The sequence below is a fragment of the Oncorhynchus mykiss genome, chromosome 18, assembly GCF_013265735.2.
Source record: "Oncorhynchus mykiss isolate Arlee chromosome 18, USDA_OmykA_1.1, whole genome shotgun sequence".
Classification (NCBI taxonomy): domain Eukaryota; kingdom Metazoa; phylum Chordata; class Actinopteri; order Salmoniformes; family Salmonidae; genus Oncorhynchus; species Oncorhynchus mykiss.
The window spans coordinates 15581510-15606260 of record NC_048582.1 but is presented as its reverse complement, the minus strand read 5'-3'; the positions used below and the strand labels follow the sequence as shown (position 1 = coordinate 15606260).

The following is a 24751-nucleotide window of genomic DNA, read 5'->3' as shown; positions in this document are numbered from 1 at the left end:
TGCTCTCCATCCAACATCACTGAGCTCGAGCTGTTTTGCAAGGAGGAATGGGAAAAAAAATTCAGTCTCTCGATGTGCAAAACTGATAGAGACATACTTGGGGTAAAAATATATATATATTTTACAAAAGAGGGCAACTAAGTTGTGCTTCAAATGTGTAGTCATGGCTCAGAATAGCGTATTATGAATCAGAATTTGTCATAGCTATAAGCTATATTAGCAGACTTACAGCTGTAATCGCAGCAAAAGGTGGCGCTACAAAGTATTAACTTAAGGGGGCTGAATAATTTTGCACGCCCAATTTTTCAGTTTTTGATTTGTTAAAAAAGTTTGAAATATCCAATAAATGTCGTTCCACTTCATGATTGTGTCCCACTTGTTGTTGACTCTTCACGAAAAAATACAGTTTTATATCTTTATGTTTGAAGCCTGAAATGTGGCAAAAGGTCGCAAAGTTCAAGGGGGCCGAATACTTTCGCAAGGCACTGTAGAAAGACACACATCTCTCTCTCTCATATATATATATATATATATAGGAAACAATGGGGCGACTTCAGAGTTCCATGAGTAATATTTTGTTGTTTACATTTTAACTACAAACAACGTGTCTTATTGCCAACAATATCAAAACACGCATTGTGACGTAGAACATTCGGAAGGCGAGTTGATGCTCAATAGAACTAATAGGAGCTGGCAGGGTGAAAAATGCCCTAAAATTAGGCCTGTTTTTTTCGTGATTACTTCAAAACTATGACAAGAAGCTGGGGCATATGGAAATATTACGAAACTGGGCTCCATGACGGATGTGATGAACTAGTTTTTATCAGAAAAAAGCATTGTTAAAAATGTCATGTGTCCGGCCTATTACAGTCACCAACGCTCTGGATAACATGAACACTGACAAACCAGGTCTGCTAGGGCGAGTAAAATGGTCAGTGGGCTCATTTGAGTCTGGAAGTAGCTAGCAAGCTAGCCAACGTTAGCTTGGGTGCCATTGTAAGGTCAGAACGCTCAAATGAAATGAAATCAAAGTTTGTCACATGCGCCAAATACAACAGGTGAAATGCTTACTTATAGGCTCTGACCAATAGTGAAAAAAAGGTATTAGGTGAACAACAGGTAAGTAAAGAAATAAAAACAACAGTAAAAAAACAGTAGCGAGGCTATATACAGACACCGGTTAGTCAGGCTGATTGAGGTAGTATATACACATGTAGATATGGTGAATGTAGATATGCATATATGATGAACAGAGAGCAGCAGTAGAGTAAAAGAGGGGTTGGCGGGTGGCGGGACACAATGCAGATAGCTCGGTTAGCCAATGTGAGGGAGCACTGGTTGGTCGGGCCAATTGAGGTAGTATGTACATGAATGTATAGTTAAAGTGACTATGCATATATGATAAACAGAGAGTAGCAGCAGCGTAAAAGAGTGGTTGGGGAGGCACACAATGCAGATAGTCCGGGTAGCCATTTGTTTACCTGTTCTGGAGTTTTATGGCTTGGGGGTAAAAACTGTTGAGAAGCCTTTTTGTCCTAGACTTGGTACTCCAAGTGCGAAACGCTCTGAATTTACGAGCGAACTCTGGCACTCCAGATGGAATTTAAGAACGCACCCAAATTCGTAAAATGTCTAACTAGTAATTTGTTAAGGTTGCATAGCAACAGCATCAACTTCTGGTAGACATGCGAAGAACTTGTACACTCAACAGGAAGCAATGGGAAGACCTCAGAGTTCCATGATAGCCTGAGCAGAACCGAAACTTCTTCTTCTTAGCCAAAAGGACGAGAAGGATACTGTTCGTTTACAGTATGCTAAAATGAACTAATAGTATATACTCATTAAGTATGTAGTACACAGTATGTTAGTATGGGTTTTCGAACACAGCTTTAGTGCTTGCCTCAGTTTACTCTATTTAACACGCCGACAAGGTGCATTGTCCTGGGCTGCAAACCACCAGTTTCCACTCTTTTCCAAAAGACTACATCGTATTCCGAAAATTGGTGGGATTCGCCTCCTTACACGAGAATGGCGTGTTGAACGGCACTCAGATACGCGAGGCTCATTTCAGCAAAGAATGTTTTCGACTCCATACACCGAGAAAGTGATTGTTGTGGGATGACGCGGTTCCCACGATTTGTCCCAGCGATAGCCCGAGCAGAACCGATACTTCTTCACCATATGTTAGCCAAAATGACGAGAAGAAGCAACACAGACCGATCCAAGAAGTTCAGGATAGACCACGCGTGGATTATTCTGTTATCCAGAACAGCAGGGAGCCGAAACGGTGAGTAGAGAGTTAATGATGGAGGCTACGTCACGTCAACGTACTGAGCGTCACTTCTGATAAACCAAGGAAAGGCTCCCGAGGAAAAACTGTTACATTATAGCAGATATTTGCTATTTCATCAAATTAAACGAACAACAATCAGGCATAATCTATATTGTCACGGAAATATGGAATGTGTGTTTCATTGGCTTTTTGAGAATTGATAGGTGAGTTAAAATGTACATTTTCGAACGAACTATGTGCTATTGTTTACACAGTAAGCTAGCTTGAGTTCGGCTAAATCTATTTGGGAATGAACTAGCATACTTTCATTCTGTGAACATGGTTGGAATTATGCCTCTACAATGTCGGATGTGAATCTAGATTAAACTAGTGTCAAATGTTGACACCTGCACACTCAACGTTGTTAGTGATATAGATTTCCTGATGTACAGATGTGCTACAATGCTAGCTTGTAAATTTGTATGCATTTGGACAACTGTTAAGTTACGTTGTCATTACTAATGTATTACTAACAACACTTATGTATTACATACATTCAGTCTTATTCAAATAAACAACAATCCATAATTAAAACGGCAAGTTTTTCACTCCCCTCTGTGTCCAGTGAGCTCCAGTCAATGGATGCCGTGGTGGAGGTTAAGGAGTCAGAGACAGCCATGGCGGGTTTTAAGGAGTCAACGGAAGCCACAATGGACGTTAAGAAGTCAATTTCAGCCGTCATGCACGTTAAGGAGTCCATGCCAGTCATAATTGAAGTTAATGAGTCAGAGTCAAAAGAAGCCGTTGTGGACATTAAGGAGTCACAGGGAGCTGTTATGGAACTCAAGAGGCAGTCTTCCTCCTCTGGCGGCCAGGGGCGGGACAGAGACCGGGAGTCGGACAGCTATCTCCAGCACCTCCAGTGTCCCCACTGTCTGCTCCAGTGTAAGAGCCACTGCAGCTACCTCATCCACATCGCTAAGATCCATCCAAGCCGCCTGGATGACACGCCTGTGGGTCGCCTGGGCAACGCCATCTTCTACCAGCGCACGGCACGGCTGTTCCACTGCAGCTTGTGTTTCCACACGGCCAGGGAGTTTCCTCGCCTCTACGACCACCTGCTCACCTGCCACTGCCTCTCTGGGAAGGGCCAGGGTGAGGAGGGAGAAGGGGATGAGCGTAGGGGGGAGGGGGGAGAAGAACAGGAAGGTATCAGTGTAGACGTGCTGTCAAAAGACAGTAGTCATCCTCTCAGTGAGCCCAAGGCAGAAGAGGAGGATGAGGACAAAGGAGGAGTGAAGCAAGAGGAGGAAGGTAGGAAAAGAGGACTAGAGGAGATGGAGGGAGGCGAGGACAATGAAGAGGACTCCCGCTCAGCCGGCAGCCCCATGAAACGAAAAAGAAGCTCTACGGCAGGCAGTGAGGAAGATGATCATGATGAAGAGGAAGAGGAGCTACAGACCAACAACAACAAAAAAAGTGACAAACACAAAAAGCAGGAAGAGGCCTTCCTGACCAAATATATCCAGCGCCAGGGGGGTCGCTACAACTGTCGCCTGTGCGGCAAGCGCTCCAAGATGAAGGGCCATGCCATCTACCACGTGAGCTACAAGCACGACGTGCCCAAACCTTACTGCTGTAAAGAGTGTAGCAAGGCCTTCATACTAGAGTATTCGCTACTCAACCATATCTACCACAACCACAGACAGGGCATGTACCGCTGCCTCTTCTGCCCCTTCAGCTCTGACGTGGTGTGGGGCATAAAACGTCATGGCAACCGCTGCAATGCCCGAAGCGGGGAGGGGGAGGAGGGGGAGGGCAGCAATGGAGAAGAGTGATTGGTTAATGGTTGCTAACACATACTGTACCTTCGTAATCAGGAGAAGGGACTCCAGGCCTACATTATCTAAGTTCTAGAATCTCTTTGCATTGTGCATCTACTAGGCTAGTAACCCTAGGTACAGTAGATTCCACTGTCACAGAGGTGTAGATTCTCAGTGAAGTATGTATTTACTTCCTCTGTACACACAGTGATGAAGAATGAGGTACTTTGTCATTCTGTAGACTTTTCCTGATATACTGGAGCTGATGGACTCAAATATAGAATATGTACTTTGTGAACTCGAAAAACAGCGTTAATATGTACATGACAGCTGTTGATGACTCATAATGCTACACAATGAAACTAAAAACACGTTTTTTTTGTGTGTTTTTTACCTGCCTTTGTATTGTCTTTATTACATGGGATGTGTTCGTCTCTTTGAAAACAATACAATAAAAAGAATACATCAATTTTAGGTACAATTTAGCCGACTTCCTCTGTTATAGAAGTCTTGACACACACCCACACCTGCAGCACAGGAGGTGTGAAACAGTTTGTTTCCTGTCCTGCAGGTGTGTGTGTGTGTTTTGGGGCTGTTCCTTACCTCTCCACTGTGGTTTCCTCAACTAACAGTTTTTTTGTTGTGAGTAGGCTACAGCAGTGTCTCACAACCCATTCTGGTATTTCATACACTGAACAAAAATAAATGCCACATGTAAAGTGTTGGTCCCATGTTTCATGAGCTGAAATAAAAAAAAAATGCAGAAATGTTCCATATGCACAAAAAATGTATTTCTCTCAGATTTTGTGGACAAATTTGTTTACATCCCTGTTAGTGACTATTTCTGAGGAATATTTCTGTCTGTAATAAAGCCCTTTTGTGGGGAACAACTCATTCTGATTGGCTTCAGCTTGGCTCCGCAGTGAGTTGGCCTGGCTGCCAAGTGGGTGGGCCTATGCCCTCCCAGGACCACCCATGGCTGTGCCCCTGCCCAGTCATGTGAAATCCATAGATTAGGGCCAACTGAATATATATCAATATACTGATTCTTATATGAACTGTAACTCAGTAAAATCTTTGAAATTGTTGCATATTGCAAATATATTTTTGTTCAGTATATATTTTATATAAAAGTACTATATTGGTGATATGAGAGGAAACTACTATTGCATAGTAGTAAGATGTTTATTTCTTAAGAACAGGGAGTAAATGGTAGCTGGTTTTCTTTTTGTCACCACCAATTGTAGTGTTCAGCTACAGTATTTTCCTTTGCAGTGACACAGATAGTACCTTTTCACCACGTGTCAACAGCATGCAACCTGATACACTACAGGCACATGTTCGGTTCCTTAGTGGTGAGGAAGAGAGGGAGAGCGAACAAACTTCATTGGGCAAGACACAGAACAAATACTTTCTACCACATTTCCTGTGTGAAATTGCAGATTACACACTTGAATGTAGCAGCACTGACAGTGCGCATCACATGTGCATAAAGGTAAGTCACCAACAATACATTTCATTAATCAGTTTAGATTTTACAAATCAATGTTCTTCCATGGAGATGTTAGTTGTAAGTGTTATGTTTAATTATTGGTCACAGTTTTATTTCCATAGTTGTTAAATCACTGACACTAGCTAGTTTTCCATCCCATGGGTGACAGATTTTTATGTGAATATTCGAAACTGCGCATAAAAACTATATGCGCAGTTTCCCACCATAGATGTTTCCATCAAATTGACTTGTTGCAGATAAAAGGCTGTGCGCTATGACGTGGTCCACATAAAAATACCATTTGCAGTTAAATTCCCATGAACCGAATAAAAAATACAAGAGAAATAGGGTTCCATCACATTTTTAACTCTACTGGTGGGTTTCTCACACACAAAAAATGGACTTATATAGCGAGTGTCTCCGCTCTGGTTGTCACATGCGCTTTATCCAACAGCAAGCAGTGCGCAGATAGCGGTGTTGTCTAGAGCGCATGTATAGCCTACTTGGTGAGATTATTATGGACAAAAAAGATCTACATTATTTTTATTTGTCAAACGGCAGAAAGGATCATGTTCAAAGCACTTAAAAAAAAAAATCGGTGCTGGGTTATGTTGATATTGTCTATATGCTGGCCTCAGCAAGTACCTTTAAAACTCTGGACACAGTGTATCATGGTGCTTTTACGATTGATTTCAAACGCTAGATCACCCTACGTCATCACGCACTGATTTATATCCGCCAAGAAGTCCCTTTGTTGGAAAAGCGCATATTTTCTGTATGTGGGTTTTAGAATACCAGTATGAAAATCTGTTGCCAGTTGGATGGAAACCTAGCTATTGAAAGCAGAGTGAGGTTTCATCTCAATGACCGCATACATAGCCTGGGAGATTTTTAAAATAATTCATAAATTTCACAATGCTGTTTCACAGCGCTACATCGACTTGAATCAAATCAACTTTTTGTTGTTGTTGACATATGCACAGGGTGCAGCGTAAATGGTGCAAATTCTTATCAATAAGCTTCAGCAGAAAAAAAAGTGCTAAAAAGTAAACCACTACAGTACCAGTCAAAAGTTTAGACACACCTACTCATTCAAGTTTCCTTTTAATGTTTTGCTATTTTCTACATTGTAGAATAATAGTGAAGACATCAAAACTATGAAATAGCACATATGGAATCATTTAGTAACCAAAAAAAGTGTTTAAAATATAAAATACATTTTTATTTGTTTGACTGTTCAAAGTAGCCACCCCTTGCCTTGACAGCTTTGCACACTGTTGGCATTCTCTCTCTAAACACACATACGTGTTTAGCATATGTTATTGCAGGTGAAGTGAAACACTGCACCCTGTGCATATAACACAAAAACATTGATTTAATTTGATTTAGATTATTTTACTTGAACTCTGAAGCATTTATTTGGGCTGCAATCTGAGGTGCAGTTAACGTCAATGAACTTGTCCTCTGCAGCAGAGGTAACTCTGGGTCTTCCTTTCCTGTGGCGGTTCTCATGAGAGCCAGTTTCATCATAGCGCTTGATCGTTTTTGCGACTGCTCTAAGACATTTTCTTCAAATGTTCCGCATTGGCTGACCTTCATGTCTTAAAGTAATGATGGACTGTCGTTTCTCTTTGCTTATTTGAGCTGTTCTTGCCATAATATGGACTTGGTCTTTTACCAAAACAGGGCTTTCTTCTGTATACCACAACTGTTTGGCTCAAACGCATGAAGGAAAGAAATTCCACAAATTAACATTTAACAAGGCACACCAGTTAATTGAAATGTATTCCAGGTGACTACTTCATGATGCTGGTTGAGAGAATGCCAAGAGTGTGTAAAGCTGTCATCAAGGCAAAGGGTGGCTACTTTGAAGAATCTCAAATATAAAATATTTTGATTTGTTTCACACTTTTCTGGTTACTACATGATTCCATATCTGTTATTTCATATTTTTGATGTCTTCACTATTATTCTACAATGTAGAAAATAGTAAAAATGAAGAAAATCCCTTGAATGAGTAGGTGTGTCCAAACCTTTGACTGGTACTGTAGATATGGTCTCTCCAACCCTGTTCCTGGAGAGCTACCGTGTTGTAGGTTTTCACTCCAACAATGTTCCTGGAGAGCTACCGTGTTGTAGGTTTTCACTCCAACAATGTTCCTGGAGAGCTACCGTGTTGTAGGTTTTCACTCCAACAATGTTCCTGGAGAGCTACCGTCTTGTAGGTTTTCACTCCAACAATGTTCCTGGAGAGCTACCGTCTTGTAGGTTTTCAATCTAACCTCTAGCGCACCTGATTATAATTATTAGCTAATTGATTAACTAAATCAGTTTAGCTACAAATGGGGTTGGAGTGAAAACCTTTCGAGGGTTGTTCTCCAAGAACAGGGTTGGAGAGCCCCTGTACTCGATTAGTGTTTCCCAAACTTGTTCCTGGCCCCCTGGGTGCACATTTATTTTTTTGTCTAGCACTACACAGCTGATTCAAATAACCAATTAATCATCAAGCTTTGATTATTTGAATCAGCTGTGTAGTGCAAAAACTACAAGGCCCCCTGGACCGAGTTTTGGAAACTCTGTACTAGAGAAATAGGTCAATAGCATGTAGAATACATGTAAAATAGAAATAATATGTCAATAGGAAAAAGTAACTAACTTCACCTCAAGCTGTTTATGACAGGACAGTTCCTGTTCCAATTTGTATTTCCACATACACAGATGTGAAATAGGCATGATGGAAAGTCCCATGTGAGCATTACAATAACTTCACCCCTTAAGGGAACATCAGGGGCTTTCTCCAGTTGTAGTCACAGTGTGAATAGTGAAACTAGTGTAACGTTAGTATAGTGTGAGGGGAAAACATTGTTCGTCTTTCACATGGATGAATTAGCGTCACACTGTTTCTGTATTCGACATCACTACTCTCTTGTTGCCTAACCAATATCTTTCACTTCCTCTAACATAGTGTGGTTTTGGTGTATTCAAATGAAATATATAACACTCTCTTTTCTTCCCTTATCATTCCCAGTGATGCTTGTACACCAACCTAAGTGACAGGACCGGTCACCCTGGTCAACTCCCCCTGTTGCTGTGGTCAAGTTACTGTTGTGGTCTGTCACAATGAACATCTCAGTAGAGGTGGCCAGAGGGGTCAACAATGCCACCCTGGAGATGCTGGTCAGTCCTGTGATGACCGTGGCTGTGCCTGTTATTTACCTGTCTGTGTTTGTGTGCAGTACCCCCTGCAACCTGCTGTCTCTGGTAGCGCTGCTGAACGTCCATTACAAACGCCACACTCCCACGTCTGTGTTTGCCATCAACCTGTCGCTGGCAGACCTGCTCTACAGCGCCTTCCTGCCCCTACAGGTGAGTCACTGACACTACAGGTAACACACATCGCATTCATAAGTGCCATGTACAAGGTTGTCTCTGACACTCTGGCCCCGGTTACAACTAATCTGCACTGTTATTGCTGTCACATGTTACTAAGTTTCTACAGAAACGTTTCCCTTCCAGTTGGACATAGCTAATATTTGATGACCACTAAGCCCGTCTCTCCCTCCCTCTCTCTCTCTCTCTCTCTCTCTCTCTCTCTCAGGTGTTGTACCACCTGTGGGGTAATGACTGGCCGTGGGGCGCTGCCCTCTGTGGCCTCACCACCACAGCCCTCAACTGCAACATGCATTGCTCCGTCCTCACTACCTGTGCCATCGCGCTTGAGCGCTACTGCGGTGTCGTACGCCCACTACGCACCAAACACTGGCGCACCGCCCGGAGAGCCGCCATCGCCTGCGTCTTCATCTGGGCATTTGTTCTGATTACTCAGACGCCCTTGCTCCTCCGTGACCTCACCCTCCGGGTCGTCGAGCTAAACATCACGACCTGCTTCGATATACTTCCACGTAAACTGTTCATTCAAGAATCAGTAGCCTATCTCTACTTCCTAGTAGTTCTGCTGATGTTCTACGTGTTGCCTTTAGTTGTCCTGGTCAGCTGTTACGTTGCCGTGGCCAGAGGCCTGCACAGGTCGTTGCCGACGGCAGCTGAAGGCAGTGACGGTAAGAGGGAAGTGTTGTCAAGGCGACGGGCTCAGACCACAGTCGCCTTAGCAACCCTGTGCTTTGTGGTGTGTTACCTACCAACCATCACCCTTCATGGCCTGCACGTAGTCTTCCATGCCCAGGGCAAGAGCCTGTACAGATACTATAAACTAGCGCTGAGCATCAACAGCCTCAACTGCTGCTTTGACCCGTTTGTGTACTACTTTGCGTCGAGGGAGTTCCGTCTGGCTCTGAGGAGGCTGCTGGGGCGGTGTGTCCCACTGGGAGAGGGGGAGGAGCTTGGGACCTCTGAGCTGGTGTCCATGACTGGGGAGCCTAGGGAATTTAAGGGCCACTACTAGGCTGTAGTTGATCACTAGATAGTCATGCTGGAATGGACAAAGTGTGCAAATGACCCAAACTGTAAATACAAAAAAAATCTACTTTGTTATTTTATGCACAGACCCTGTGCGGTCTTCATTATAAAGCTGTTTATGCAATTGTTGTCAATGCAAATTTTTATAGTTATTCTGACTTCATTCCGTTGACATTTATTATTAAATAAATCTTAGACATGCATAATCTTGGTATCAAGTGAGTTTATTACTTAGGCATTGATAGGTGCACAAAAAGGCAGACTAATCACACTACTGTAATATACTGACGTAATCAACACAATAAATGCCCGTTTCAAAAGCCTGAATGCCAGTTAATGTTAAATGAATACGGACAGTAGAAATACACTACATTACAATGAAATAAATACAAGGAAATACATTCAGTGTAGGCCACTTTGAAAAGGATGGGCCAGTGGGGTCTGTTTTGTCTCTGAGAAATATTATTACATACTATACTTTATACAATTCTCCAACGGTTGAAACATCTTGTTTTTCATAACCATCATCAATGGCGACAACAACAACAACATGATCAGCATTCAATCATTTTAAGCTTCATAAATCATCGCCGCATTCGTCAGGTGTATAACTTGCGCTGCTACATTTAGAAGGTACAAGTTGCTACGTCGTCAAGCTTTTTACACCCCGGATCACATTTGAACCTATTCATCGCACCAAAGCTAACATACAATAATGTAACAAACCTCCGAAGTAAAGCACATACACTAAAGCTTGGGTTTATGAATAGCGACGATGGCTCAAAAAAACATCTTTCTTCACTCTGAGAAGCATTCTCATTCTCTCAGAACATTTTTTGTCGCAGTTGCTGAGAAAGGATAGGACGATGTATGCATACATACATAAAAATACACGATCACACATACTAGATCATATGCATGAGTATGTACATATCAAATAAAGCTATTCATGTACATTATTTATCCTCATACACACTGAAGGACTGGCGTGTGTGATGTCACACCACGAGGAAGACTAAATATGGGCAAAATATGAATGTCGTTTCAAATTTAGCAGCAGGACGACTGATATCGCTGGTCAGATCATTTTCAGGAGGAGATTGTGTGCTTCACCAAATGTATCAGTCCATCACAGCAATATGGTTTGTGTTCATTTGAAATACCACCTCACTTTTTACAAAAAAAAAAAAAAAGAAATGTTGTTGAGTGCTTTCCTTTATTTGAGTGTTTTATGTTTCTCTTATTACGTTCTCATTGCAGTGGGTTCTAACCAATCAAATTATATTATGTGTATCGTTCCCAGTTGTGCTCCAAAGCATCACAAACAGTCAAATGAAAGTGTTCTGTGCTTTTTAGACTGAACAATAAAAGCTTAAACTGACCACCTCCCCATACTCCATCTGTATGTAAGGACAGCGATGTGTTGTGTAAGATCTGCTCGTGGAACAGGAATCATTGAACATCAACAGTAACTATTTGAAGAAGAATATGTTAAAGTAACACATGACTGGATTAGTATCCCTCAGACTTAATGTCCCTAAGAAGAGAATCCTTTCCAATTGTCTTCACACTACACGTCAAATACACATACTTTCCTCTTTTCATACACAACATTTTACTTTATACCTTTCATGCATTCTCAAAGAAATAATGGTATTTCCCCCTTAATAGGTGTAAAGATGACCTCTAAAAGGGACAGCTGTGAATCAGTGTCTAGTAAACAGAGCGATAGACAGATGGCTGGGTACAGCCAGTCTTAAACACTGTGAGCAGAGCAGGCAATGGTGTTAATATCGATTTCCTTTAAAGGCAGGCAATCACGGTGGATAAGTGTCAGTGTTCTGTACAGGAGGACTGTATCCCTGTCCGTCTCTGCTGGCAGATCCCAATACAGCCCTCTATCCTCTCTAATTACCCTTCATTATCTCTCTATACAGTATCTCTAACTCCTCATCGCAGGCAGTGTAAAGAACGCATCTTCTTTGACGCAGATGCCAGGAATGAGATGATCTGAAGCCATACTACTGCCGTGTCCACTGGCATCTATCTAACTATTCCTTTTAGAAGTTGACCCCTATAGGGGTCAACATACGACTCCTATAGGAAAACTATAAACAATAAACTCAATCCCTTCTTGACAGATTCAACATTTCTGTAACCATCACAGCCAATTCAGGAAAAAGCACTGACCATGCAACTGGACATGAAACATGCCCATTAACTACTGAATGCCAATAATGTCAATACACTTCCAGAATTGACTGGTAATGAAACAAGTCCCATCCCAGTCCATCTCTGGTGAGCAGTGCCTTAGCTCCGTTTGACCAGAGGCCTCTCTTCTCTGACATGGTGCCTGGCGCTTCTCTTCTCGGCCCTCCCCTTCTCCCTCACCTTCCTCAGCCTGCGTGGGGGCGGTGTCCCCCTCGACTCACTGTCCTCCTGTGCACTGGACGTGTCCATTCCGTCCCGCTCCTCCGGGATATTGGGAATGGCCCCGCTGCTCCCGTCCAGAATGTTCCTCAGGTAGGGGTCTTCAGGGGTGCAGGTGGCGGTGGTGCCGCTCTCACTGCTGCTCAGGTCCTGCTCCTCGCTGTAGCGCCCTCTGCTGTGGTGGTGGAACGAGCCCCGCATGGAAGGCCTCTCTCGCTCCGCCTCCCTCACACTCTGCTGGGGCTCATTCATGTCCACGCCAGAGTCCAGGCTGGTGTCGTTGCTGCTGGGGGGCCGTGGATGGCGTCCCTGGAGCTCTATGATGGAGTGGCGGACCGAAGCGGCTGGTTTCCCATCCAGGGAGACGAACCAGGCCCTGGGGTGAGGCGACAAGGCCTTGCCTCGGGTCAGCTCCAGGAGTGTACGCTCTGATATCCCCTGGAGTTCACTGGGGCCCCCCATCCCACTGCTGAAGGCCCTCATTCCAGCCGCCTCGTTCAGAGTACCGGGGACGGAAACGGAGGACTCCGGGAGGCTGCTGTAACGGCCCCACGCCCCAGTATTAGAGGCTGGGCCTTGGGGAGTGGTCTCCAGGGCCTGTGGCTGGTCCTGGCCGCCCTGCTGGGGGTTGGCTCCCTGGGCATGGTGGGGGTTCTTAGGGAGGGTCTGGGTGTAGCTGTCATGACCGCCCTGCTCAGAGTGGGAGTGGGTGTCATAGGCTCCTCCGTTACGGGGGAAGGTGGCCGACTTGCAGCCTGATCCTTGCTGCTCCCCACCCTGGCAGCTGAAGCGCTCCGGGGCCTGGAGGTTGGCTACAGGCTGGTTGTAAAGGTGGAGCAGCTGAGTACCTCCACCCAGGTGGGCTCTGTTCCGCTCCTCTCTGGACCTCTCCCTCAGCCTGGCCACCTCCTCACTGTTGATGTAGTGGTGTGATGCCTGGGGTCCCTTGGCCCCGCTCCCCACATTTTCATACAGGAGGGCGGACCCACGCCCGGGGTCTTCCACATAGATGTTGTAGTTGGCTTTGTTGTGCCTGGGGGTGGAGGGGTCACACTGGACGCTGCGCGAGGCCAGGCTGTGGGCTCTGTCTCCGGGGTGGAAGGACATCATGGCATGGCCCTCCTCCATGTGGGTGGAGGTGGTCTGGTCCTTCTTCAGAGCGGACCGCTTCGAGAACCGTGCTCTCCTCCTCGGCCCACGAGAGGAACCTGAACCTCTGCAGATGACAGTCAACACAGCAGGTTGATTGAGAAGCAGAGAAGGTAGTCAATACCCAGTGGGTCTTTTGGGGGTCTTTGTTATGTGTACGTTTAACTTCATATAATCAGCATTTGTGTCAACAATTAGTAGAACAATCCTGGCCATTCAAATGTTTTAAATTGTATAACTTACTGGAAACATTTTGTACAACCCCCTTCGCCCCACACACCCCCATCTGTGATATTTCCAGCTGCAGTTGACACACAATCAGTAACGTTAGTTAATTAGGTTGGTCTCTTACCCACATTGACACAGCAGCACAGCCAGAAACCCCAAGACTATAACCAGAGTCCCACCCAGTATTCCTACGAGCAGGTAGGTGTGGTAGGAGAGGAATTCCATTGAGCTGGCATGGCCCATATAACCTAGACAGGTACAGACAGAGATGAGTTGACTATACAGTGCCTTGCGAAAGTATTCGGCCCCCTTGAACTTTGCGACCTTTTGCCACATTTCAGGCTTCAAACATAAAGATATAAAACTGTATTTTTTTTGTGAAGAATCAACAACAAGTGGGACACAATCATGAAGTGGAACGACATTTATTGGATATTTCAAACTTTTTTAACAAATCAAAAACTGAAAAATTGGGCGTGCAAAATTATTCAGCCCCTTTACTTTCAGTGCAGCAAACTCTCTCCAGAAGTTCAGTGAGGATCTCTGAATGATCCAATGTTGACCTAAATGACTAATGATGATAAATACAATCCACCTGTGTGTAATCAAGTCTCCATAGAAATGCACCTGCACTGTGATAGTCTCAGAGGTCCGTCAAAAGCGCAGAGAGCATCATGAAGAACAAGGAACACACCAGGCAGGTCCGAGATACTGTTGTGAAGAAGTTTAAAGCCGGATTTGGATACAAAAAGATTTCCCAAGCTTTAAACATCCCAAGGAGCACTGTGCAAGCAATAATATTGAAATGGTAGGAGTATCAGACCACTGCAAATCTACCAAGACCTGGCCGTCCCTCTAAACTTTCAGCTCATACAAGGAGAAGACTGATCAGAGATGCAGTCAAGAGGCCCATGATCACTCTGGATGAACTGCAGAGATCTACAGCTGAGGTGGGAGACTCTGTCCATAGCACAACAATCAGTAGTATATTGCACAAATCTGGCCTTTATGGAAGAGTGGCAAGAAGAAAGCGATTTCTTAAAGATATCCATAAAAAGTGTTGTTTAAAGTTTGCCACAAGCCACCTGGGAGACACACCAAACATGTGGAAGAAGGTGCTCTGGTCAGATGAAACCAAAATTGAACTTTTTGGCAACAATGCAAAACGTTATGTTTGGCGTAAAAGCAACACAGCTCATCACCCGGAACACACCATCCCCACTGTCAAACATGGTGGTGGCAGCATCATGGTTTGGGCCTGCTTTTCTTCAGCAGGGACAGGGAAGATGGTTAAAATTGATGGGAAGATGGATGGAGCCAAATACAGGACCATTCTGGAAGAAAATCTGATGGAGTCTGCAAAAGACCTGAGACTGGGACGGAGATTTGTCTTCCAACAAGACAATGATCCAAAACATAAAGCAAAATCTACAATGGAATGGTTCAAAAATAAACATATCCAGGTGTTAGAATGGCCAAGTCAAAGTCCAGACCTGAATCCAATCGAGAATCTGTGGAAAGAACTGAAAACTGCTGTTCACAAATGCTCTCCATCCAACATCACTGAGCTCGAGCTGTTTTGCAAGGAGGAATGGGAAAAAATGTCAGTCTCTCGATGTGCAAAACTGATAGAGACATACCCCAAGCGACTTACAGCTGTAATCGCAGCAAAAGGTGGCGCTACAAAGTATTAACTTAAGGGGGCTGAATAATTTTGCACGCCCAATTTTTCAGTTTTTGATTTAAAAAAGTTTGAAATATCCAATAAATGTCATTCCACTTCATGATTGTGTCCCACTTGTTGTTGATTCTTCACAAAAAAATACAGTTTTATATCTTTATGTTTGAAGCCTGAAATGTGGCAAAAGGTCACAAAGTTCAAGGGGGCCGCATACTTTCGCAAGGCACTGTATTTTGTCAAATATCTCGTTATGTTGATTGTGGTCAATATGTTCTCCAGGATAGTAAACCATGTTTGAAGACAATACTGAGAGTGAGACTCCATCATTTAGTTCATTCGTAAGATTCAATTCATGAAAATGTTCATTTTGGACCGTTACAATAGTTATACCGTTGGAGGAGGGTAGGGGTGCAGCGATCCAGTAACCCAGGTGAGAAGCAATGTAGGTCCAGACCAGATGATCTCCAACCAACTTCACTATCCCCAGACCCTGGTTCTCCCAAGCACCTGGAGGACGAAACGTTGTGAGGAAAATGAATTAAGTAAAACTTGGAAGACACAGGCAGATACTTCCAGTTCCACAAAGTAAGTGAACACAGGAAGTATTTTGTAAACAAAGCCTTTGAACAAGTTACTAAGGTAGTTCCAGTCCTAGTCCTTCTGTTGCTCTAATAGCTATATTCGCAAAGAACAGGAAGGCCTGGACACTGTTTATGCTCCCAATTCTCACCTCTTTATTGACAACGTTTTGATCCAAATTTTTGACCAGACGAAGAGCCGGTTTGGATCGAAACATTGTCAATAAAGAGGTGAATTGGGAGCATAAACAGTGTGCAGGCTTTCCTGTTCTTTACAAGTATTCTTTATTAACCCAGCGCCTGCTGTATGTTTTTAAGGACGTGCGTATGACCACAAACTTCTCTAGTAGCTATATTCCCCACCTGTCTTGGTGTTGAAGTCCCAGGCAGGGAGGGTGTCCGAGGGCCTCAGGTTGGTGGTGTGTGCCAGGGGCAGGGAGATCTGGATGGGGCCTTTCACCTGGACCTCCTGACCACCAGAGTACAGCAGAGTGCTGACCGCTGCCATCGCCCGCAACTCAACACTCCTGAACACTGAACACACATACAACAGTGGAGGCTGCTGAGGGGAGGACGGCTCATAATAATGGCTGGAAGGGAGCAAATGGAATGGCATCAAACACATGGAAACCATGGAAACCATGTGTTTGATGTATTTGATACCATTCCACTAATTCTGCTCCAGCCATTACCACCAGCCCGTCCTCCCCAATTAAGTTGCCACCAACCTCCTGTGACATACAAACACACGGGAGAGAATTACAACATGTCCAACGTTTAAAAATATGCAGGCTCTACAAACACTACATCATTAAAGAGGAATAGTTTTCAGCAGAAGTATTCCTCAATCTTGGAAGTGTTCAATGCTTACTTTCATGTATCAATACCACCTCACATTACCATTAGTTGGTGCACTGCACTCCATGTATTCGATTTGCTGAGCCCACCTGACTTGTTGTGAATGATGCCTGGGGTGCAGTTGACACAGTCCTTGCCTAGGTGGCGCTGTGGCACGGTCAGGTAGGCCATCACTGTGGAGGTGTTACTGCCGTCAGAGAGCATCAGGTGACTCTTGGGGAACTGAACGCTGGGCTGGTAGGAGATGTCTGTGGAAATAAGAAGAAAAAGATCAGATGGAGTTCATTCCCTCTACCAAAGCACTTCTGCCACAGTAGACTAAAATGGTTTAAAGAGTAAGATGTTGCATCACATTTAGGGTTATGTTGAAGTGACAGTTTCCAGATGTGTGCACATACCAGGTAACTTCCCAGTGATGAGCACGGAGTCGTCAAACAGCCAGATGTTGCCTTGGTTTTGAGGGAGCAGCGATAAGGTCACTGAGGAGAATACTGTATACACATGAGGTCAGGTCAGGTGACATTCCAGTCAGGAAATCACTAGACACTACTGAGATGTACCTTCAAAAGGGTCCCTTTGTAGTGTCATGTTCCTGTACTTCTACAAAGACACCAGTAGATGGCGACATTGAAAAGGGCTTTTTATGGTCCTGCGTGTAAGACTAGAGAGAAGGGAAGTGGCTTTTGATGACGCAGAGCATAGCTTGTACCACCAGTCATCTCTATCTCAGTTCTTTCTTTGCCCCTCTCTCTTTATCTTTCTCTGTTCTCTCTCTCTCTTTATCTTTCTCTGTTCTCTCTCTTTCTTTCTCTCCTTTGCTCTGCCTTATTCAAGAGAGAGAGAGAGACAGAGAGAGTGTGTGAGAGAGAGAGAGAGAGAGACAGACAGAGAGAGACAGAGAGACAGAGAGAGACAGCATCCCTAAGAGCAGCAGTCTCCTCTTACTAAATACAGCATGTCTAAATGGTGGTCAGAGTCCCCTTAACATCTTATTCAATACAGCTGCAATTAGCTGACACTAGATATGACATGGCATTATGGTGTTACATTTCAGCACAAAACGCTTGCCTCAGACTCGCTGGCTACACGTTCTATACATAGTGAGTGCATCCTGCTTCTGACAGTAAGAAATCAATACAATTAATGCAGTGTACGGCATTAAATTGTGCTTTGCTCCAACGCAAAAACAAAAACAAACACTGATGCTAATGTGCTATGTGACACAGTAGGCGAACACCTTATTTTGCTAATTGTGTCAAATCAATGCTTTAAAGGGAAAGGAAACAAACAGCTATATCATTTAGTAGTTTAGGTGAACTATCCCAGTTTAAACTCTAGAAATTAGCCACACGCGACACCTATAGGTCAGCTGGTTGGGTGCTTCTCAGGGACTCCTCCAGGTGGGGCCAGACTGTCACAGTGCTACTCACTAGGTCTCTTGGTGGTCCTCCAGGGCAACGGGGTGAGGACGTATCCCTCCATGCTAGCTACAATGGTGAGGCTGAGTCCCAGGCTGTAGGGGACCCTGAGCAGCACCTCTCCCTTCTCCCCAGTCAGGGCCTGGCTACTCAGGGTGTGGTTGACAAACACCCCCACCTGGGCCCCGCCCAGGCGCCGCCGGGTCACCTGATCCTTCACCAGGACCCTCAAGGCAAAGGGCGGCTCTGGGGAGACACAGGAAACAGGAAGTGAAACACAGGAAGTGAGGCAGTTTGTGTATTGCAATGACAAAGTAATATTAAACCTTTGTTTGTATGGCTGATTTTCTACACTAGAATTGCAGAACACTAATGTATGTTCATAGAATGTACCAGTGCAGAACACAGCCTTTGTGGTGGAACAAATAATTTACAAAGCCACATACAAAGAGACAAGACTACACTAAAAGACCAAGGAGGTGCATTTAAAGGTGTTTTCGAAGGTTTATCTGAAGGTGTATGCCGGTGTGTGGCTTTGTGAATGCAGGGATCCCATTTAAACAGTCTCTCCTCAGATTCAGTGGCAGCTCTATGAATGATCTCAGGAACCTTAACTGCACATGAACATGTGATGAGAGCTGAATCTGTGAGAGGTAATGAAAAATAGATCAAAGTGCTGTAGCATCTGTGAGAGGCCTTGTGCGGTGTCAGACGACGTTCCCTGCCCTACAACACACACACACACACACACACACACACACACACACACACACACACACACACACACACACACACACACACACACAGATGCTATAGGCCAGGCCCTATTTAGCATACAAGGCTGCCCGGACAAAACTGCTTCACAACAGCAACAATGAGGAAATGTAGCCTATTTATAGACTACAATGTATTTACTAATCTAATCTGATCATAGTTACTTGTGATAATAACTCTAACTAATAAGATGAGGCTTAGTCAATTAAATAAAAGACTTCTGAAACAAGGCAATGGTGAAAAAGATATGGTGCGAGTGTGCTGTACTAAAGGATTAAAACCCTGATCATTACAGGCACAGTTTCACACTGGCCATACTGATAATCCCCTAATCTCGAAAACCTTCAAATGAAATCATAACACTAAATCCGATTAGGTGCCAGGGGAATCTGAGGGGACAGACTATTAGATTGCAGTGTAAGATACTTTATATTGAATGCGTAGGATACTCTACAATACGTGAAGACAACGTTGGTAAAACCGGTGAGCATAGGTTTACTGATAACGGTTCAATCATTGTGTACATTGTTTTAAAACATCATTGTATTCCTGCGAGTCATTTGTATGTATTATTGTTGTAGCCTATGTTTAGTGAGATAAATACACAAAATATCATATAGGTTAATATCATCATCCTATATCGTCCTATATGATATTATCAATGAGAAATTATTATCAGTTCCGTTATCATGCCCAATGTTTTATTCTCTCCACACTGAACATTTTCTCCCACCATTTTAACATGCTGGACAGGCCCTCAAACCCGCAGCCCAACCCAAATATACCGCAAACATGTCCTGTACCTGGTGTTAGGACAGACGGAGTCTGAACCTGGGAAAGAGCCGTCTGGCCGGTGATGGCTCCGTCTGGGACAGTGGCGATAGCATTGTCCTCCGCAGTCAGCAGCGTGATTAGGCCGCCGAGGACACCACCCTCAGGCGCCGCCCTCACGACACCATCCCCGCAGGAGATCACCACCAGCGAGAAAAGCAGGTACAGGCGGTCCGCAGGCATGGCGAGAGGGAGCCGCGAACCAAAGACATAACTGCGCGAAATGAGACAGAGAAGGAGGAATGGAGGCCTAGTCTCGCCGCTTTCTTTGTCATGGAAACCTCATGGTGGAACGGAGGCAGGTAACCTAAGTATGCACAGAAAGCAGGCAGGCTGGTGTTGTTGACGCGCTGGTGCTGATGCTGTGTTTTCGGGGCGTACAACAACAGAGACGGGAGATGGTGCTGTTACATCATAGATACAACTCTACAATGCCCTCTGTCGGAAATGTATTTTTGTACATAAACAAAAAGATGGTAGCCTACACGTTATAAATTGATGCCAATTAAAGCCACACTCTGTCAGATGCGCACAATCAAATTGTGCCCAACGAGCGGAACAATTTAAATAGAGCAAATACATCACATGACATTTTCACATGCAAATAGCAGAATATTTATATGTAATGTCTCTATTGCTCAGGGAATGATTTTCCATGACTGCAACATTACCTTAAAACAATATTATTTGAAGATATAGCCTAACCTACATTGTATACAAATATATTTTATGAGGAAAAACATATCCCTAAACATTGGAGTAGGGGCTCCCGAGTGGCGCAGCGGTCTAAGGCAGCATTGGATCTCAGGGCTTGAGGCGTCACTACAAACACCCTGGTTCAATTCCAGGCTGCATCACTACCGGCCCTGATTGGGAGTCCCGTAGAGCTGCGCACAATTGGCCTAGTGTTGTCAGGGTTTGGCCGGTGTAGGCCATCATTGTAAATAAGCAGTTGTTCTTAACTGACTTGCCTAGTTAAATAGCCCAGGTCATTTTCTGATGCCTTTTCTCAGAACTGAGTCTAAGAAAAAAATGTGTTCATATCTGTGTGGGAAATCGAAAGGGGCCATTAATATTTTATTTGAAGCACCACAATTCTAGAAAGATAACCTGTATTTTTACCTGTCTTGGTTTAGCCTGGTAACAGTTGAAGAATTGACCACTAAGTGGCGACATTGTATCGTTTCCCAACACTGTGGCAAGCAAGATGGTTGAACTTGAGTTCCATATCTATCTTCACAAGAGAGCAGGGTCAAGCTCAACGAGAAAAAGCCGCATCAGAATCTTTTCTTTTTCAATAATGGATATTTCTATTGGTAGTCTATATGGCTGTGGAATCTTTGAACGGAAGACATAAGCTCTGTGCAACTAGTAGCCCTAGAAAAAGTGATACCATCTCAATCAGTGTCAGAACTATGGCCAATTTCACCCTCTCCTCATATATGGAACAGGTTAAGATTTAAAGAAGTCTATTCTAATATTCTGTGTGTTGTTTTGTTATTGTTGTCATTTAGCAGACCATCTTATCCAGAGCGAATTACAGGAGCAATTAGGTTTAAGTGCCTTGCTCAAGGGCTCATCGCTAGATTTCTCCCCTAGTCGGCTCGGGGGTTCGAATCAGCGACTTTTCAGTTATTGGCCCAGCACTCTTAACTGCTAGGCTACCTTCCATCTTAAGGAGACAGCCCACTAGAGGGAAGACTGAATGAACATCCACAAAATCCCAGTCTCTTCTCCTTTTAGAATCTCTCCCAGTGTGCTGCCATCCTCTTCTGTTTGAGGGATTGTGTCCCAAATGGCGCCCTGTTCCCTATATAGTGCACTACTTTTGACCAGGGCACATAGGGTCCCATATGTAGTGCACTATATAGGGAATAGGGTGCCAACAGTGTGCCATTTGCGACAGAACCAGGCAGTGTCATGTCCGTCCACAACAGTAGCCTAATCAGTGAAGAGGATGGCAGTCAAACAACTATTATGGGTTAAATGAACAGCTTCTCCAAATGGCTCAGTGATTCATGTTTTTAATGTCCCTCTCTCCCAGTTGCAAATTGCTTTGAATGGGACATGTTAAATGAAATACATTTTTTTCAGATATGGACGATCCAGGGGGGATATTTGTATTTTCTAAACAATGCATAGCATAGCATAGCACTCTGTCATTATTGTGGAAACACAGTCCTGTTTGATAAATAGCATCAAGGTAGTTCTGCTGATGCTGATATTGTTGTTGTTGGGGACATTGGAACTTTTTTTTTGCTCATTCAGCAGTGAGGCCCATGATATTTATGGGCTATAACTTGGACTATAAATGTTATGCTACTATAAACCAAAAAGGATTTGCTCATACAGTTCAGGTCCTTTAGACTAATTGACAGTGTTAAAGGAACTTAAATCAGAACCACAAGGGGTTTCCATTACAACATGCTGCAACATTGTGTAGGTCTATAGTGTGTGTATGGTCCATGATGTATGACCATGACACTCTCAAAAGAAAGCCAGGACTGTCACCAACCACAGCAAAATTCTCCCCTTGCCCCCCCCCACCTACAATCTCCCTCCCTTAACTCCTAACCACGCCTTTATCCCCATTGAACAAATCCAAGCTGCCTCTGCCTCACCTCCCCTCTATATCTGTCTGATGAATGGCTTTCCCCTCCACTGGCTTTAATGGGTTGCTGTGGGCCTGCTGCAGTCCAGACTGGGCCCAGGCTCTGAGGCTCTGAGGCCAACGCTACGTGTCCTCTTATCTGTGCTGCGGAGAATCTAAATGGCTGTTTAGATGATGGATACAGACACATAACCTGAATACTGATAAAGAAAAAACACCCCACATTACCCATTATTACCTTTAGGCCATAGTGTTACAGATGGAAGTTGTCTGTCATGAATCATCTTAAAGTCATGCTGGTCACCACCATGTTTGGTTTTACCATTGGGTGTATCATACTGCATTTGAGGTTGGTTAAAATAATACAATTTTGTATGTGTGTGTATGTGTGTGTGTCCTAGAGGTGCCAGTCCTTAATATACCATAGTGGTATCTTGTTATTTCCTCTATTGGAAATCCAGAGGCTGAGTTGTTACAGACTGTGTATTGGATGATAAATAAAGTGTTGATCAATACGGATGTCACCACAGTGCTGAATAACTGACAACCCAGTCTCACCACAGTGCTGAAAACTGACAACCCAGTCTCACCACTGTGCTGAAAACTGACAACCCAGTCTCACCACAGTGCTGAAAACTGACAACCCAGTCTCACAGCCGTGCTGAATAACTGACAACCCAGTCTCACCACAGTGCTGAATAACTGACAACCCAGTCTCACCACAGTGCTGAAAACTGACAACCCAGTCTCACCACAGTGCTGAAAACTGACAACCCAGTCTCACAGCCGTGCTGAATAACTGACAACCCAATCTCAACACAGTGCTGAATAACTGACAACCCAGTCTCACCACAGTGCTGAATAACTGACAACCCAGTCTCACCACAATGCTGAATAACTTACAACCCAGTCTCACCACAGTGCTGAAAACTGACAACCCAGTCTCACCACAGTTCTGAATAACTGACAACCCAGTCTCACCACAGTGCTGAATAACTGACAACCCAGTCTCACCACAGTGCTGAATAACTGACAACCCAGTCTCACTACAGTGCTGAATAACTGACAACCCAGTCTCACAGCCGTGCTGAATAACTGACAACCCAGTCTCACAGCCGTGCTGAATAACTGACAACCCAGTCTCACAGCCGTGCTGAAAACTGACAACCCAGTCTCACCACAGTGCTGAATAACTTACAACCCAGTCTCACCACAGTGCTGAATAACTGACAACCCAGTCTCACCACAGTGCTGAATAACTGACAACCCAGTGTAACCACAGTGCTGAATAACTGACAACCCAGTCTCACAGCAGTGCTGAATAACTGACAACCCAGTCTAACCACAGTGCTGAATAACTGACAACCCAGTCTCACAGCAGTGCTGAATAACTGACAACCCAGTCTCACAGCAGTGCTGAATAACTGATAACCCAGTCTAACTACAGTGCTGAATAACTGACAACCCACTCTCATAGCAGTGCTGAATAACTGTCAACCCAGTCTCACAGCAGTGCTGAATAACTGACAACTCAGTCTCACCACAGTGGTGAATAACTGACAACCCAGTCTCACCACAGTTCTGAATAACTGACAACCCAGTCTCAAAACAGTGCTGAATAACTGACAACTCAGTCTCACCACTGTGCTGAATAACTGACAACCCAGTCTAACCACAGTGCTGAATAACTGACAACCCAGTCTCACCACAGTGCTGAATAACTGACAACCCAGTCTAACCACAGTGCTGAATAACTGACAACCCACTCTCACAGCAGTGCTGAATAACTGACAACCCAGTCTCACAGCAGTGCTGAATAACTGACAACCCAGTATATCCACAGTGCTGAATAACTGACAACCCACTCTCACAGCAGTGCTGAATAACTGTCAACCCAGTCTCACAGCAGTGCTGAATAACTGACAACTCAGTCTCACCACAGTGGTGAAAAACTGACAACCCAGTCTCACCACAGTTCTGAATAACTGACAACCCAGTCTCACAACAGTGCTGAATAACTGACAACTCAGTCTCACCACAGTGCTGAATAACGGACAACCCAGTCTAACCACAGTGCTGAATAACTGACAACCCAGTCTCACCACAGTGCTGAATAACTGACAACCCAGTCTAACCACAGTGCTGAATAACTGACAACCCAGTCTCACAGCAGTGCTGAATAACTGACAA

General features: G+C 44.3%; 3 protein-coding genes across 4 annotated transcripts; 2 read left to right on the top strand and 1 right to left on the bottom strand.

Moving 5' to 3' along the window:
- Positions 1–1551: 1551 nt before the first annotated feature.
- Positions 1552–4573, top strand: LOC110495443 (chromosome alignment-maintaining phosphoprotein 1). Of its 2 annotated transcripts, none has more exons than XM_021570685.2 (2): positions 1552–2287; positions 2898–4573. In XM_021570685.2, exon 2 carries the CDS (start codon positions 2911–2913, stop codon positions 4108–4110), a length of 1200 nt encoding a protein of 399 aa, XP_021426360.2. In that variant the 5' UTR covers positions 1552–2287; positions 2898–2910; the 3' UTR covers positions 4111–4573. The 2 variants fall into 2 exon arrangements, with proteins under 2 accessions (XP_021426360.2, XP_021426359.2); XM_021570684.2 differs by lacking the exon at positions 1552–2287 and adding an exon at positions 2303–2496.
- An 812-nt stretch (positions 4574–5385) lies between these two features.
- On the top strand, positions 5386–11176 carry LOC110495447 (P2Y purinoceptor 8). Its single transcript, XM_021570713.2, has 3 exons — positions 5386–5590; positions 8616–8953; positions 9186–11176. Exons 2-3 carry the CDS (start codon positions 8708–8710, stop codon positions 9987–9989), a joined length of 1050 nt encoding a protein of 349 aa, XP_021426388.2. The 5' UTR covers positions 5386–5590; positions 8616–8707; the 3' UTR covers positions 9990–11176.
- On the bottom strand, positions 10210–20353 carry LOC110495441 (protein FAM171B). The gene is made up of 8 exons (XM_021570682.2): positions 19923–20353; positions 18358–18591; positions 17326–17418; positions 17017–17175; positions 16433–16603; positions 15882–15998; positions 13935–14058; positions 10210–13649 (listed from the first exon to the last, which is right to left on the bottom strand). The coding sequence occupies exons 1-8, from the start codon at positions 20131–20133 to the stop codon at positions 12314–12316; spliced, it is 2445 nt and encodes an 814-aa protein (XP_021426357.2). The 5' UTR covers positions 20134–20353; the 3' UTR covers positions 10210–12313.
- Between the last annotated feature and the right edge of the window lie 4398 nt (positions 20354–24751).